Source organism: Lissotriton helveticus, chromosome 7, assembly GCF_964261635.1.
Source record: "Lissotriton helveticus chromosome 7, aLisHel1.1, whole genome shotgun sequence".
Lineage (NCBI taxonomy): Eukaryota > Metazoa > Chordata > Amphibia > Caudata > Salamandridae > Lissotriton > Lissotriton helveticus.
The window spans coordinates 1,297,080,054-1,297,094,197 of record NC_136068.1 but is presented as its reverse complement, the minus strand read 5'-3'; the positions used below and the strand labels follow the sequence as shown (position 1 = coordinate 1,297,094,197).

Below are 14,144 nucleotides of genomic sequence, written 5' to 3'. Positions count from 1 at the left end.
CCCATTCCATTTGACAAGGGTTGGATGCTGCTGTGCGTAGGTAGTTTTCAAAGCCTTGAGCTTGATAAGAAGATTGGATGTTGCTGGGGACATATCTACTTCAGGGCAGAGATGTGCTATTTATTAAGGCTTGGGCAAGGCTAGGGAGTGATAGGATTACCCACAGGTGCAAATTTACCCTAATAAAAGTAATTTGTTAGGTTTTTGACATCTCACTCTTTATCTCCTTCTACTGTTAGCTCCATGCATTGTCTGCTGGTCTGAAAGCCTTCACTAGCTGGACTGCCAGCACAGGGATCGAAGATTGCAGGATGGCATGTGGTGGGCACGGCTATTCCCGCTGTAGTGGACTGCCTGATATCTATGTAACCTTCACCCCAGCATGCACCTACGAAGGCGAGAACACTGTTATGATGCTGCAGACAGCCAGGTAATAAACCACACCTGTGGATTCCTATGCTTCAGCGCAATTTCTCTCTCAGACCCTTTATTTTCCATTATAATATTTAAGGGCTTGACATTCTGATGGAAATGGTGGTTATTCATTTTAATCTTTCTTGGGAGGTGTAGCATCATCGGTTTCCTACCCGGCTTATGCATTTGCTTTTATTGCTGCAGTCAAACAGCCATGACTACTTGACTTTGCTCATGGAGTGTAGGTCTAAGGCGGAATGGAAAAACAATTGACTAGACATGTGTGATCAAATCCCTCATGCTATGAATGATACTTCCCTAAGTCCCACATAGGACCAGCTGCTCAGATTCCACCAGAGTTGGCCTTCCAAATGAAAGTTTCCCTGTGAATTGTAAAGCACCTTTTTCTTTGGCTATTTCTACAACAATGCAATTTTCCATCTGATGTGCATGTTATCAGTGGGATCTAGAAAACCATTTATCTGATGAACTGGTACTTGGAAAAAGCCTACAGTGTGTTGTGAGTCAAGGACGGTTCTTCAAAAAATTCCATTGGGCAAATATCGAATTGACCCACTTTAGGCTCTTATTATATGACTAGCAAGCTAAACCCCTAGAGTCTCATTTTCTTGCACAAAGCTGCAATAACAGGAGTTGTGTTGCATTTTAATTCCTGCGCTACTGTGCGTACACCATGACTAATCAAGAAATTTCTCCTGGTGGTGACATAATTTTAGAACCTAGCCAATTACCCTGTCTTTGTCACAGTCTGCATCTCCTCTGCTCCCCTTGAGACCTTACCCTTTAACTCTGGTCACAGTCTTCTAAAATGTTTGGGTGAGGCCCTTAGTGAAATGGCACAGAAATCGTGTTTCTTATTCTTTGCAGGTTCCTGGTGAAGAGTTACATGCAAGTAAGGGCTGGAAGACCAGTGGGTGGTATGGTCTCCTATCTCAACGATTTGGCTCTGCAGCGTGTCCAGCCGCACCCAGTGGCTGCTCGGCCTGTGGTGGTAGACATTAATGATCTGGCCAGTTTGGTGGAGGCCTACAAACTGCGCACAGCTTGGTAAAGTATACTTCTCAGTGTTGGAACAACATCAGTGTCATTGTATCCCTCAAATGGCAAATGTATTAGCTGTGTGTACTTATGGTATTATTCTTAAATACATTATTGTTGTCCACAAGTGCTTCACACGCTGTTAATCACAATTAGAGTTATATTGGTAGCTACTAAAATTTACATTTTGTTTTGCCAAAGTTAGCAGATTATTAGGGTTAAATGTTGTAGAGTCCTGTGCATTCAATTTTTGGGAGTGGGGGGGTTGAGGGTTTTCACTTTGCATTACAATAGAATGTTTTTAGTTTACCTCAGCAGAAAAAGTCTGCCAGAGTTCTGCATTGCCCTTTTTCCCACCTTAGAAAATTAGTGTGGATCTGATAGCAATGGGAAGATGGCTAGTTTCCTTTCTCAACCATTTGGTCCTTATCTCAAGCACAGTTTGAACCAAAGTGTACAGGTATATGTTTTCGGGGTTCTGAGCCTTTTTAAACCAGGCTGGGTCACAAAGAGAACATCCCATCATCGCGGAGTCCTGAAAGATCAATATTTTCTTTCTTTCTCTGCCAGCCTACTCCGGCAGGATGTAGGGCTTGGCCGCCCTATAATATTTGAAGAGTTTGAGGCAAGCTAATCCACCAGTCTCTTGGTACTTTGATCTTTCTTGGGAGACACGCCCTTCCCACTTCTTTCACGAAAATCATTACGCATTTTTGTAAAGGTTGTTTATATCTGATATGCGGATACTAACTGGGAGCAACTGTAACAAATTCAGGTCTCTTGTCAATATGTTCATCTTAAGGGCATTTATGCACTCAAGCCAGGAAATATAAAGTGGGCATCAACAATACACGCCTTCATTTGTTTCTGGAGGTTAGGCCAAATGGCCTCTCTCCAGCCCCTCCCCCGGTACCTATATTCCCCCCACCTTGCTGGGATCGTTTTGCCCTAGGGATCTGTTTGAGCAGGTTTCCTATCTAAATGCAGAGAGCTGGTTGTAAGTTTGACACTAAGTCCAGTGGGTGCTGTAAGATTAAGAATGATTGACTTCTGTTTCTTAATTTTGATACAGGTCACTTTTTCAAAGCAGGAGAGTTCCTTCAGTACTGTTGGGAAGGATTCCTCTGGGTCTGTTGGGGATGGCAGGAGAATCTTGGTTAAGAAACTTATACTGTTTGGTGGCTCACAGGATTTCCCTAATTGCCGTGCTACTCTTGATTTGTATGGTTAGTGGTTCTGCCACCAGCGCAAACCGGTTGGGGGAGAGTATACAGCCCTGTCTTGTGCCCCTTTGTAGGGGGAACCAGTGACACTCGGACATTCATCTTGATGGACCTTATGGAGCACTTCTATTCCACAAGATTCCGTTTTTTTATCTTATCCCCAGTCTTGTTTTCTCAGGGAAAGCTCCAAGGAACCCCCAGCTCACCATTTAAATGTTCTCTATGCATCCAGAGACAGTAATATTGCCTTGAGTTTTTTTCTGTTGATCTTCTCCACCAAATGGGCCAAACATAATATTGTCTCTTCCCAGTCTGTTTTATTGCTGCTTCCTTGGTCTGGTTCAGTCAAGTCTGACATCAGCCTGTGAGACAGATCTTCAGGGAAAATGTTTGCATTAGTGTTTGTAAGGGCTATGGGCCTGACTCAGGAGTATTCCTCAGGTAGCTTTCCAGGTTTAGGTATGAGGGACACATCCACCTCACACTTAAGTAGATGTCGGGGCCAAAGGATCAGTGGATGTATTAAAGAGGGCCACCAACTTCCCACCCTTTTGAGGGCCGAATGTTATGTAAACCATCAGGTCCCAGGGTTTTATTGGAATGCATGGCTTTTAGGGCTTCATATTTATCATATCCCTAGATTGCCCATGTGCCATTTGGTCTCCCAATTCTATCTATGTTCATGGTTTGATATCAAAGGTTTCTGGCTAAAATGGATTCAGTCTCATCTCCTCCCCATGTAAAGTGCCTAGCCTGATCTCAGGAGGGCATTTTCTACCCCATTCTCTCTATGTATCCTTAATGTGCCTCTTATCATAGCCAGCCAGCACATGTGGAATTGGGTTTAGCTTGTCTAATGCTTCCAATCCTTTAGGCTCTGTTGTGATATTTTTGTTCAGACCATTCTCTTTTCTCTAGCCATCTTTGCTTAATTGCTGATGGTTATCCATGCATAGTTGTCTTGAACGCATTCCAAGTATTAGTCGGGGGGACCTTCAATGGAGTGTTTGCCTTGAAAAATTCTCTTATCTTTTTAATTCACCATCTCAGTCTTAAGGGACAGCGTGTCTCTAGGGGTGTTGGCCTGCATTTACCGTCGTCCACACCCTCCATGAATCCCCTTGCCCCCAGGAAACTTCTTTGTGTGTGTGCCCGGAAGGGGATATGTCTGATAAGTCTGCCCTGGCTATTGAATGAAGGAGTTTCAATCAATCAAAGCATTTGTATAGCGCGCTACTCACCCGTAGGGTTTCACGGCGCTGGGGGAAAGGGGTCCGCTACCGCTCGAACAGCCAGGTCTTGAGTTGCTTCCTGAAGGAGAGGTGGTCTTGGGTCAGGCGGAGGTGGATGGGGAGGGAGTTCCACGTCTTGGCAGCCAGGTAGGAGAAGGATCTTCCTCCCGTTGTGACTCTTCGGATGCGGGGGACGGAGGCGAGGGCGTGGCTGGTCGATTGTAGCTGGCGGGTGGGAGTGTAGAAGGTCAGGCGGTCGTTGAGGTATCATGGGCCTTGGTTGTGGAGAACTTTGTGTGCGTGGGTGAGGAGTCGGAAAGTGATTCTCTTGCTGACGGGGAGCCAGTGCAGGTTTCTCAGGTGTTCGGAGATGCGGCTGTGTCGGGGGATGTCCAGGATGAGGCGTGTCGAGGCGTTCTGGATGCGTTGGAGTCTCTTCTGAAGTTTGGCTGTGGTACCGGCATAGAGGGAGTTGCCGTAGTCCAGACGGCTGGTGACGAGGGCCTGGGTGACCGTCTTCCTGGTTTCGTTGGGGATCCACCGGAAGATCTTACGTAGCATGCGGAGGATGTTGAAGCATGATGAGGAGACGGCGTTGACTTGTCTGGTCATGGAGAGGGAGGAGTCCAGGATGAAGCCCAGGTTGCGTGCGTGGTCTGTCGGTTTGGGTGCGCTGCCCAGGGCAGGCGGCCACCAGGAGTCGTCCCAGGCGGAGGGCGAAGATCCCAGGATGAGGTCTTCCGTCTTATCTGAGTTCAGTTTCGGCTACGTCTTTCATCTCTTCGTGTAGGTTGGTCCTGGCGGTGGCGGGGTCGTTGGTGAGGGAGAGGATCAGCTGGGTGTCGTCGGCGTAGGAGATGATGTTGAGGTTGTGCTGGTGTGTGATGGTCGCAAGGGGGCTCATGTAGATGTTGAACAGCGTGGGGCTGAGTGATGATCCCTGGGGTACGCCGCAGATGACACAAATATAGAGTCAATGCATGAGTTTATGGAGTAGGCATGCAAGAAAAATGAATAGTCATTTCTTTTGTCTGCCAGGCTCTTTTTGTTCTCTTTTGTACCCCGCGAACAGAATCTGTGTCTGAGGATGATCAAGTTTGAGGTCTCATGCCCTTGAAGTCTTCCCCTGCTAACAATTGGCCTTCCATCTCCACTTGCATTGCCTATAGAGTCCTATCTGTAAGCACCCGTGAGAGGTGTTCGGGGTGCAGAGGGTCAAGAATAATTTGGGTCCATAGCAGAGTTAGAGTTGCCTTTCTGTTTTTAAGCTAGCCCACTCTTCCAGATGTCTTTGTCAGCGGAACCTTAGTATTGATTGAGGTAGTATGCAGTTTATGTACGATTAGTACTGTTGCTAGAGTTTGTCTTGCAAGAAGACAATATCTCTGTCATGCTTCCTGATATAACTCCAGAGTTGGTTTCTTTTGTTCTGTCAATTTATTCCTTTTATTTTCATGGATATAAGTTTGAATGACGTTCAGTCAGTGAAAGATGTCTACCAACGTCCTTGAGAGCTCTGCTTCCTTACTCATTACCCAGTAGCTTTTAAACGCTGCTTCCCCCTCCCCTGTTCCCCTACTTAACTGAATTGGGCCAACATGGCCCAATCCTTATCTATGAATAGTCTAACATATCTGTACCTTGAGTACCAGAGATGGTAATACTTCCCTTTTCAAACATGAATAGTGACATGAAGTTTGTGTTCTTGTAGATTCCAATGATATCTATCCAGACTGTGGGTTTCAATAGACCCTTCCCACATGTCTTTAATGAACCCTCAGCCCCCAAAATATATCTCTGCTATTTTACCACCAGTGAATCCGGGGAACATTGCACTTTCCACCTGCTCTCTATGATTATCCTTCCCCTGTTTGTTATACGCCGGTTCCCATTTACTTCAAGAAGTCAGAATTTTTTTATTTGCGTAGTTAATTGAAACCATTGCAACACAGGTATCAAAACTTCTTAAAACATCCTAATAAAACGCTTAGAATCTATATATATAAAAACGAAAGTATGTCTGTCTGTCTGTCTGTTTGTCCTTTATGCATTACTACACCATTCATCCGATCGCCATGAAACTTTGGGAAGTTGTTGAGTACACTCCCGCGAAGCTTTTTAAATATCGCCCCCCAGGACCCTAATAATCTTTCGAATACTGATGTACGCACCAGACGGAAAAACAGCAAATCGTGTATCCACAAGCACTTGAATAAATAAATAGAATTAAAACAGCATTCATCCGATCGCCAGGAAACTTTGGGAACTTGTTGAGTACACTCCCGCGAAGGTTTCTGGCATAAAAATGTTTTAAATATCGGCCCCCGGGCCTTCCTAATCTTTCGAATACTGATGTACGCACCAGACGGAAAAACAAAAAATCGTGTATCCACAAGCACTCGAATAAATAAATAGAATTAAAACGACACTTTGAAATGTTTTCCATATTAAAATGAATACGTTTCAATAAAAGTGACACAATGTAAATTGAATGTTATAACGGGTTTCCTTGAATTTCCTTTCTAAGGAGATCGCAGCAACGCACGACGGGTAAGCTAGTAGGTCATAAAATAGAAAATTCATTATGAAGAACCTCAGCAAAGCAGAATAGAATGCATTCCTTTTTTCACTATCTGTAGTCCTTGACTCTGTATTAGGAAGCACTAGTCCTGTTCAGCCGGTTACTGTGATTGCCCCATGGGCTCTGCTTGCTCAACGATGTAGCAGTAGTGCTAGAATTTCATGTTCAGTAAGGTGACAGTCAGTGACCATCCGTTGATTGGCCTGCTTCTGTAGTATTCTCCGCCAGTTTTGGCATTTTCTGTTCGGCCTCTCAAGAATTTCACAAATCTGCAGTTTAGTTGCGCATTCGATGGATTCAAACAGGCAAGCACCTCTTGCCTTCTAGTGCCAATCCCTCTTTGCTTAAATTGGTCTTTGAGAAGCGATTGACGGGCGTGTTGCAAGTCTTCACATAAGCAGATTGCATGAAGGATGTCCCCGTTGCTGGAGTTACATTTTCTTCAAGTGTTATGGCATGTCTTCCTTTCTTTTAGCCATGCAGCCCTGGAGATTCCTCTGGTACCCTTGTTGCACCTAGCCGTCTAACAGATAGGTTGAATGTCCTTTTGGCGGGAGAGGTCCTCCAAAACCCCCTGTTAGTCTTTATCTTCCTCACGCTTCAGGATGCTCTTCGCTTCTTTCAGGGATGAAATTGCTTGCTGTTTTCCTTTCTGTTGAAAAAGATGACACCATTGATGGGGAATTTGCTGGTCCCTGAAAATGTTTGTCACTGGGCAGAAGTCTCTACTCTTGAGCATTGTGGTAGCTGAAAGGTCTTTATATATTTAGAATTCTGGTCCCATGTAGATCACACCATCCTTAGACCAAACTCTCAGCATGATCAGATCTATGTCGTTTCAAGAAGTTCACTCTTGTTACAATATCTGGTGGTAGACCTTTCTATAGCCAAAAGTTTAATTCTGAGTTGGGTCACGTCTGTTCAGTGGGACATCGGGGGAAAGGGGGCATATATGATGTGCAGGAGATTTGTCATGCAATCTTGTTTATTGTCTCTGTTGGTACAGCAGTGTTCCCTGCATTTACTCCGCCCCTGGGTACTCATCAGGCTGTTTATCTGGCATTCAGACTTTTATTTTTGGCCCTGGTGTCATGCTAATGTTCTGTCTGCTCAGAGGCCTAGGTGAGAAACTGACGATGTGAGAAATAGAATCTATCCTGTGACTTGGAGGAATGCATCAAGTGTACCCTCAGACTGACCGAGAGAGTGACTATTGTCCATGTCCTAGATTTAGCACTTAATGCAGTAGTGGCAGCATACTGCGGCCACACTTAATTGACCAGACCTTTTCATTGGTATCAGTGTAAGTGTGGCTTACTGGCATCTTTCATGTAAAGTTCTGCTATTATGTGAAAACTTTCCACTGACATCCTGTGTGTGTGTAGTATGCATGTAGTTCATCTGTAGTGTAGAGTACTGAAACCAGTGTGATTCACTTTGGGTGTCCCTGGTTTACCATGGTAAAAGATGACGGATGAGTAGAGCTTCCCTAAACAATGGAACTGTATTACTTCCATTCTTTTGACTGGAGATCCAGACACTGAAGTGAGGATGGCGACAGGGCTACCTTTAGAAATTCAACTTAGACCTTGTTAGCAAGGAGGCTGCTGATTAGCTCTTTCTGAATTCTGCCATTTCTTAGCTGGCTAGGGGAAAGGTGGGGTGCAGTATCTATTGCTCAATATGAGGATGTTTCTCAGTAAGGCATACCTCTTGCTCCATTTGGGATTACTACTCCAGAGACTTTGTTTACAACTAGGTCTGGAAATTTACACTCCATTGTGGCCATATTGTGAGTTCTTCAATTTGGGTGCAGCCCCAGTGCTAACTGCTGTAAAAAGCATCACTTTCCCCAAAGTGTGTGTCTGGAGAGCAGTCCTGGAAGGACTCTTGAAAGAACTACTCCACACCTGCCTAACCTCCAGGTTCCCAGCAAGGATTTGACATCTCATAAAGTATTCACTTTCTCGTGGAAGAGCTAAGAGTCGGTGTAATGCCTAGAAGCTTACTTGTGGAGAGAGGGAAGTTGTCAGCCTCGCACTGTAGGGGGTGAGATTTTCACTAGGCAAAACCTATTGTATTTCTGGCCTGAAGAACACTCAGAAAAAAGGACCTCCTCGGAAAGTGAAGCTAGAGCAATCCATGCTGCAGAGGGTTTCTCTGTAGTTCCTGGCAAGAACTGCAAACGTCTACATAGTCCTGAGCTGGGCTGCATTTACTTTGCTATGTTTATTGCCCAGGTCAGGCTGGGTCTAACTTTCCATATATACTGAACCAAGTCGCCAAAACAACCTGACTGCTTATGTACCGCCTTGGATTAGGCTTCAACTACCTTGATGTATGCATCGGCCTGGATCAGTGCCACAAATGCTGTGATGATCATCCACCCAGAAGCAGGCTAAGTCTGCCTGGTTTTCCTGCACAGTAGTGCCAGGGTTTGCTGATCATTGCCAGATCATCCAGAGGAGCTGCGCTTTGAGAAGATGCTGATGCCTGTGGTTTGGGCTGCTGAGCTCTCACTTAAGGAATCCCAAAAGACTAAATCCTGATTCCCTATCCACCGGAACATTGGGGATATGAATCGGAGTTCACTGTGACTGATTGTGTATTTGACTTTTGAAAGCTGGAGGTGTAATCTGCAAAGAGTCTTATTTATGAATCTGCCATAGTTTTGCTGTGGAACAAATCCAACAAGGGTTACTTGGAATGAAAGAGCATGGAGAGGGAGCTGGACCCACAAGAGAATCGTGATCTGTGGTACACCGCATAAGGTGAATTAAATTATGTAGTATTGAATACTTATGTGCAATTCAATTCAAAGTACTTTCTTTTTCCAAAAGACAAGCACTGGGCTAAACATAAACAGCATTGAATTCTGAGCTCATACCCACTGCATAACCTCTCAGAGAACACTGCCTGCTCACCCTTGCTACCCTGGGAGTCAAGTGTAGAAAGGGTTGTAGTTGTCGTAAATTGCAGAGCCATAATAGGACAGATCCCAAGTCACCAGGGCCAAATAGTTGGGTTCTAGTAGTCCCTGTCTGCCCTGTGGCCCTCAAAATGGGTTCTAACCGTCTCCCTCTGCTCCTCTCAGAATGCCTTTAATTGGTTTATTTATTTTCAAAGTCTTATTGCGTGGCTTGTATTTCTGTGTTTTGTTCTTCTACTGCCGGACTCCTTACCTACAGCTGTGCTTGATCCTCCTATCTGTTGTTGACCTGGTTATCCAGCCAGTCAAATTTTTCTTGCGATTCCACCATTGTTTCTTGCAGTTTTTGGAACCATGATATCTGTGCAGATTGACGCATCCTCTAATCCTATTTCCTTCAAGAAGCTGTCCAGGTATTTCTGTGTAGTACTAAGAGCCATTGGGTTTTCTTTTGCTTCTTCTAGGGAGGCGCTCTTCATTTCCAATCCCTCTCTATCGTGTCCTTCCTCACTCCTGGTTGGAGTCATGGTTTATCTTGCCTCTACCCTTCTGCACATCCCTTGCGTATGGATACTTCCTAGCGATGTGGTTCTTCCTGTTGGTTATTCCCTTAGGTGCTATCTCCTTACTGGGATATCACCTTGTTGGGACAGAAAAGTCCTCCACATGGTAATGGAACTGCATCCCTGCCCTAAGTGCCCAACTGGTCTGTTGTCTGAATCCTTAATGTTGTTGTCATAAGCAAGCACACATAATGCATATGCGTCAAGACATAGGCCTGTCTCCCGGGTTGCGGTTTTGTTGGACCAGGTAATGCGCCCACAGCTCTGTCTTCATAATGGTGAAATACTACTGTCTTTACCAGGAGTTAAAGAGCACAAGCACGGTGGTGGCAAAATACCGTGTAGTGATTAATTGGAGTGAACTTGTTCTTTTTATCTATGCCACTGGAGTAAGGGCTACAGACTCGCTCATTTAAAGTTTTGCTGCTGTGTGCTTAACTGTGTGCTTAACTTACCCTTGGCCTGCATCTGTATGGTGTAAAGTGCTGCACATTGCATGTGTGATGTAAATGTACTGGGTGTTTGTGTGCCTGTGAATGGTACAATATAGGGATAATGCTGTACTATGCACAGTGTATGTTATATTCATTTGCTGGGCGTATGTGTTCCTGTGAATAGTACAATACATGGCTGAATGCGTTCCATTTTGGGAGACCCAAGGCTGCATGGTGAAACATGAGGAAAGGAGGTCGAGGAATCCTTCCAGTCAGATTTGTGTAGTGTGACATTCCTGTAAGCTCGGTGGGACACAGTGGAGAGCGGGAGAACCAGGATCTCCAGTAGAATAATGCTTTGTGATTCAGGGAGAGGTCACAAGGAAGAGGCCTGGTTAGAGAATCACAAATAGTAGGGCTGAGGCCCTGGGCTAACCTTTTGACATACATATCACTGTGGCTGACATCCAGGTGAAAACTCCTATTCTCTGTGTTTAAGGCTGTCAGCTTTGGAGTCACTCCTGCTGTGACAGACAACTTTCTGGAGGAAGAGAGGGCACAGGAGGTGGCACTTTAAATGGGAGCTTGAGACCCCCAACAAAAACTTCAAAGACTCAAATCGTATTTGGTGTCTGGAAATGGACTATACGAAGAGGAGCTTGAGACTCCAAATATTGACAATTTTCAAGCAGCCAGGCTGGTTGTGCAAGGAGTAGAAGCTCTACAAGTCATTGCCTGTGACCAGCACTGGGGTTCAAGGCCTACTAGTCTCTTAGCTGGGTGAGAGGACATCACCCTGCAAATCCAAGGCCACCTGCCTTGGAGCACGAGGGGACACTACCCTGGCAATCCAAGACCACCTACACTGGAGCCTGGAACACCAACACCTGCCTCTTGCTAAGACCCGTATGCTCTGTAAGGAAGAGGAAAGCATTGGAGAAATTCAAGTCCAGTGCGGACTCCTATCACGTGGGTTCCATCAGCGATGTGTGAGGAGATGGCTGCTGCACTAATAGACCTCCTAATAGTGTGAAGAAATCTACTGTGCCAGTTGGGTTGGAGCCCGTGGGCAGTGGAGAAATGATGACCCCGAATGCTAAAGGCGCCACCGGGACCAAGCAAGAAGTGTGACCTGGTCGAGATAGATGCCAGAGGAGAGATTCCGCCGTGGAGACCGTTACGGCCCTGCACCGTGACTGTGTATCTGCATCAAGACTTTTGCACTTCTCCATCCACTCACCATGGGAAGGACCAGGAATTTACCCAGCTTGGATGAGCAACAAAAGACTCCATTTACTGTGGCTTCATAACCTTGTGAGGAACTTGAGGTCTGCCAAGTGCAGCCCACCTGGGCTGCATGCAAATAACTTGCCGGAGACTGCAGCTCTAGTGCCCACGGAAAGGATGCACTCAGTGACTCCAGTCGCTCTGATTTTGCAGGTGTGGGTAAAATCGATTTCGGGTCAGTTAGCCCCAGTGGAAACTACTTGCCAGATATCGCTTTGGTGCTGAAACACTTTTGACTTTTATACAGAGTCGGAGTGGACTCCTGAGACTCAGACTAGTGGGGCTTTACCCGAATGTCGCCTTTAGTGACTCCGGAATGCCCACTACTACTGGAACTAGGAGGGAGTGGGACTCTGGGAACTGCCTAAGAAACACTAGAGCCCTTACCTCAGGGGACTGTGGAATTTGTTTGGGAATGTCTTCTTCCACTATGTGGTGGTAGCTGTTAAATAAGTCTTTTTTCATGAAAGCAAGTATTTAACTGGGCAATCATTTGTTACTGCTGCTGTGTATATGTTGAGACGTTCACCCACATCTATCTACTGCCTCCCCGTTGAGAAACTTGGACTGCTCGACCCACATTACTACTGAGACTCATGTTCTGAAGGGGTACTTTGCCTAGTTGCTCAGGACCAATTGTAGACTGGGCCCATGGACATTAGGTGTAAAATGCCTCTGCCTCCAATGCTGGGCCCAATAGCTTCTGCTGGCCCAATAGCCCTCTGAATGGGGTTCTCACACACTCCTCCAACTGGTGTCTGTTTTCTTTGCTTCGTGGAGCCCCCTCCTGCTTCATAATCTGCTTGCTGGTGTGTGGGGCACCCACAGGGCCTTTTGGTCCACCCTTTATGCTACCTTGCTCAATCACCGGAACCCACTCCTAAAAACCCCTCCCTCCTCCCTAGTCATCTCTTCCACCAAGAGGCTCAAAGACATACTGGGGCCCCCTGGCTCCCCGGCATACTACTGAGCCTTTGATTTCTGGTTGGTCAGGGTGGTCAGCTGCCTCATGCTTTGACCCACTGAGGAGTCTTCACTCAGTCTGCAGACCCCACGTTTTCTTTTACCTTTTTTGGCGGATCGGGAGGAGGAGGAGTCAGCACTCGGACTCTGCCCCACCCTAGCAACTAATGGCCTCCTCTGGGTGCCTTTGCGGACCTTTCTCGGGGCCTTTATTGCTCTGTTGGTGCACTGGGGCTGCTCAGTCTGTGCCTAAGATAGCCCCCGCTTCCTCTTTCAGGTGACATCCACCTGCTGCTCCTGAGCTTGTGGCTTGCCAGTCTTCAGACTTCAGGAGCAGAGTTACAGACTTTCCATCTTGGTTCCCAGGGCCTTCACCTCTGTTGGTGTTCACCTCGCCGAGCTGAGTTTTTCTGTAATTGCTGTAACGTCTCACTACATGCCCAATCAAGCCACGCCTTTTGCAGTTTAAAAAAAAGTTTCTTTCATTTATTTTTACGCCATGGCTAAATAGGCCGTACAGTGGCTTGAGACATGGATAGGAGTAACAGGAACCAGTACAAAAGGTAATAATTTACCTTTACAACACATCCAACACCACACATGACACCTCAAACACATTTTTCTTATACAATGCATCTAGTAAGTTACAACACGTTATATTTTAAAACTCATTGTAAAGTGGTTTAAGGCAATGGGCTTTAAGGGTCCTGGGATGGACAGTGTTAAGGGGTAGTAAGAGGTTTTAGGGTTCACACAGGGTAAAGAAGTCATAAAGTGTAGTAAGGAGTTTTTAGGGTTTGCAAAGGTAGTGCTCGGGGTGATACAGGTTTTTATTTTTTAGGGGCAAGTAGTGTTAATGGGATAGTAAGCGTTTTTTTTCTCATAACAATTTTTATTTGTATTTCCATGATACATAAGGGCAAAGGCTCATTACCTAGATTATTCAAGCACATCAAATCAACAGTACCAATAAGCTTGCACAACCAATTGACCTGCGAAAACTACAGGCAGAACAGCTGAAACATGACACAGGCTGTCACTGTGTGCAGGATGTCGAGATATGAGTATAAATAAACGATAATATTAAAGGACTTGAATGATGTAGTGATCAGATGTATAATGTCAATCTCATAGAGGGTCTAATTGTGATATGGGGGTAAATCAATGCCTCGGTATATAGCCCAACGGGACCATATTTTGTTATGTTTCAGAGGACAGTAGCGGGCCATAAAGACCGCAATTTCTGCTCCTATTTGTCTATTGCCTTCTTTCACCCACCTATTGCTGGACGAGAGGTCCCCTTCAAAGTTTGAGCAATGTCCCTTTTCGCAAGTGTAACGCCTAAGAAAACCAAATGTTTGTAGTGATTCCCGCCTATCCCCTTCATACTATGTAGCAGGAACAACCTAGGGTCAAATGGAAGTTCCCATGACAGGACCTGTCCCAAGCAGGATGCAAC

The 14,144-nt window shown here is 45.6% G+C and overlaps 1 protein-coding gene across 3 annotated transcripts in view; it reads left to right on the top strand.

Moving 5' to 3' along the window:
* Window positions 1-14,144, top strand: part of LOC144770227 (peroxisomal acyl-coenzyme A oxidase 1-like) — a 214,853-nt gene that overhangs the window by 162,521 nt on the left and 38,188 nt on the right. For all 3 annotated transcript variants that reach the window (XM_078654560.1, XM_078654562.1, XM_078654561.1), the window contains exons 9-10: window positions 240-430; window positions 1,303-1,482. In XM_078654560.1, coding sequence (XP_078510686.1) covers window positions 240-430; window positions 1,303-1,482 — 371 coding nt within the window. The remainder of the gene's footprint in view (window positions 1-239; window positions 431-1,302; window positions 1,483-14,144) is intronic.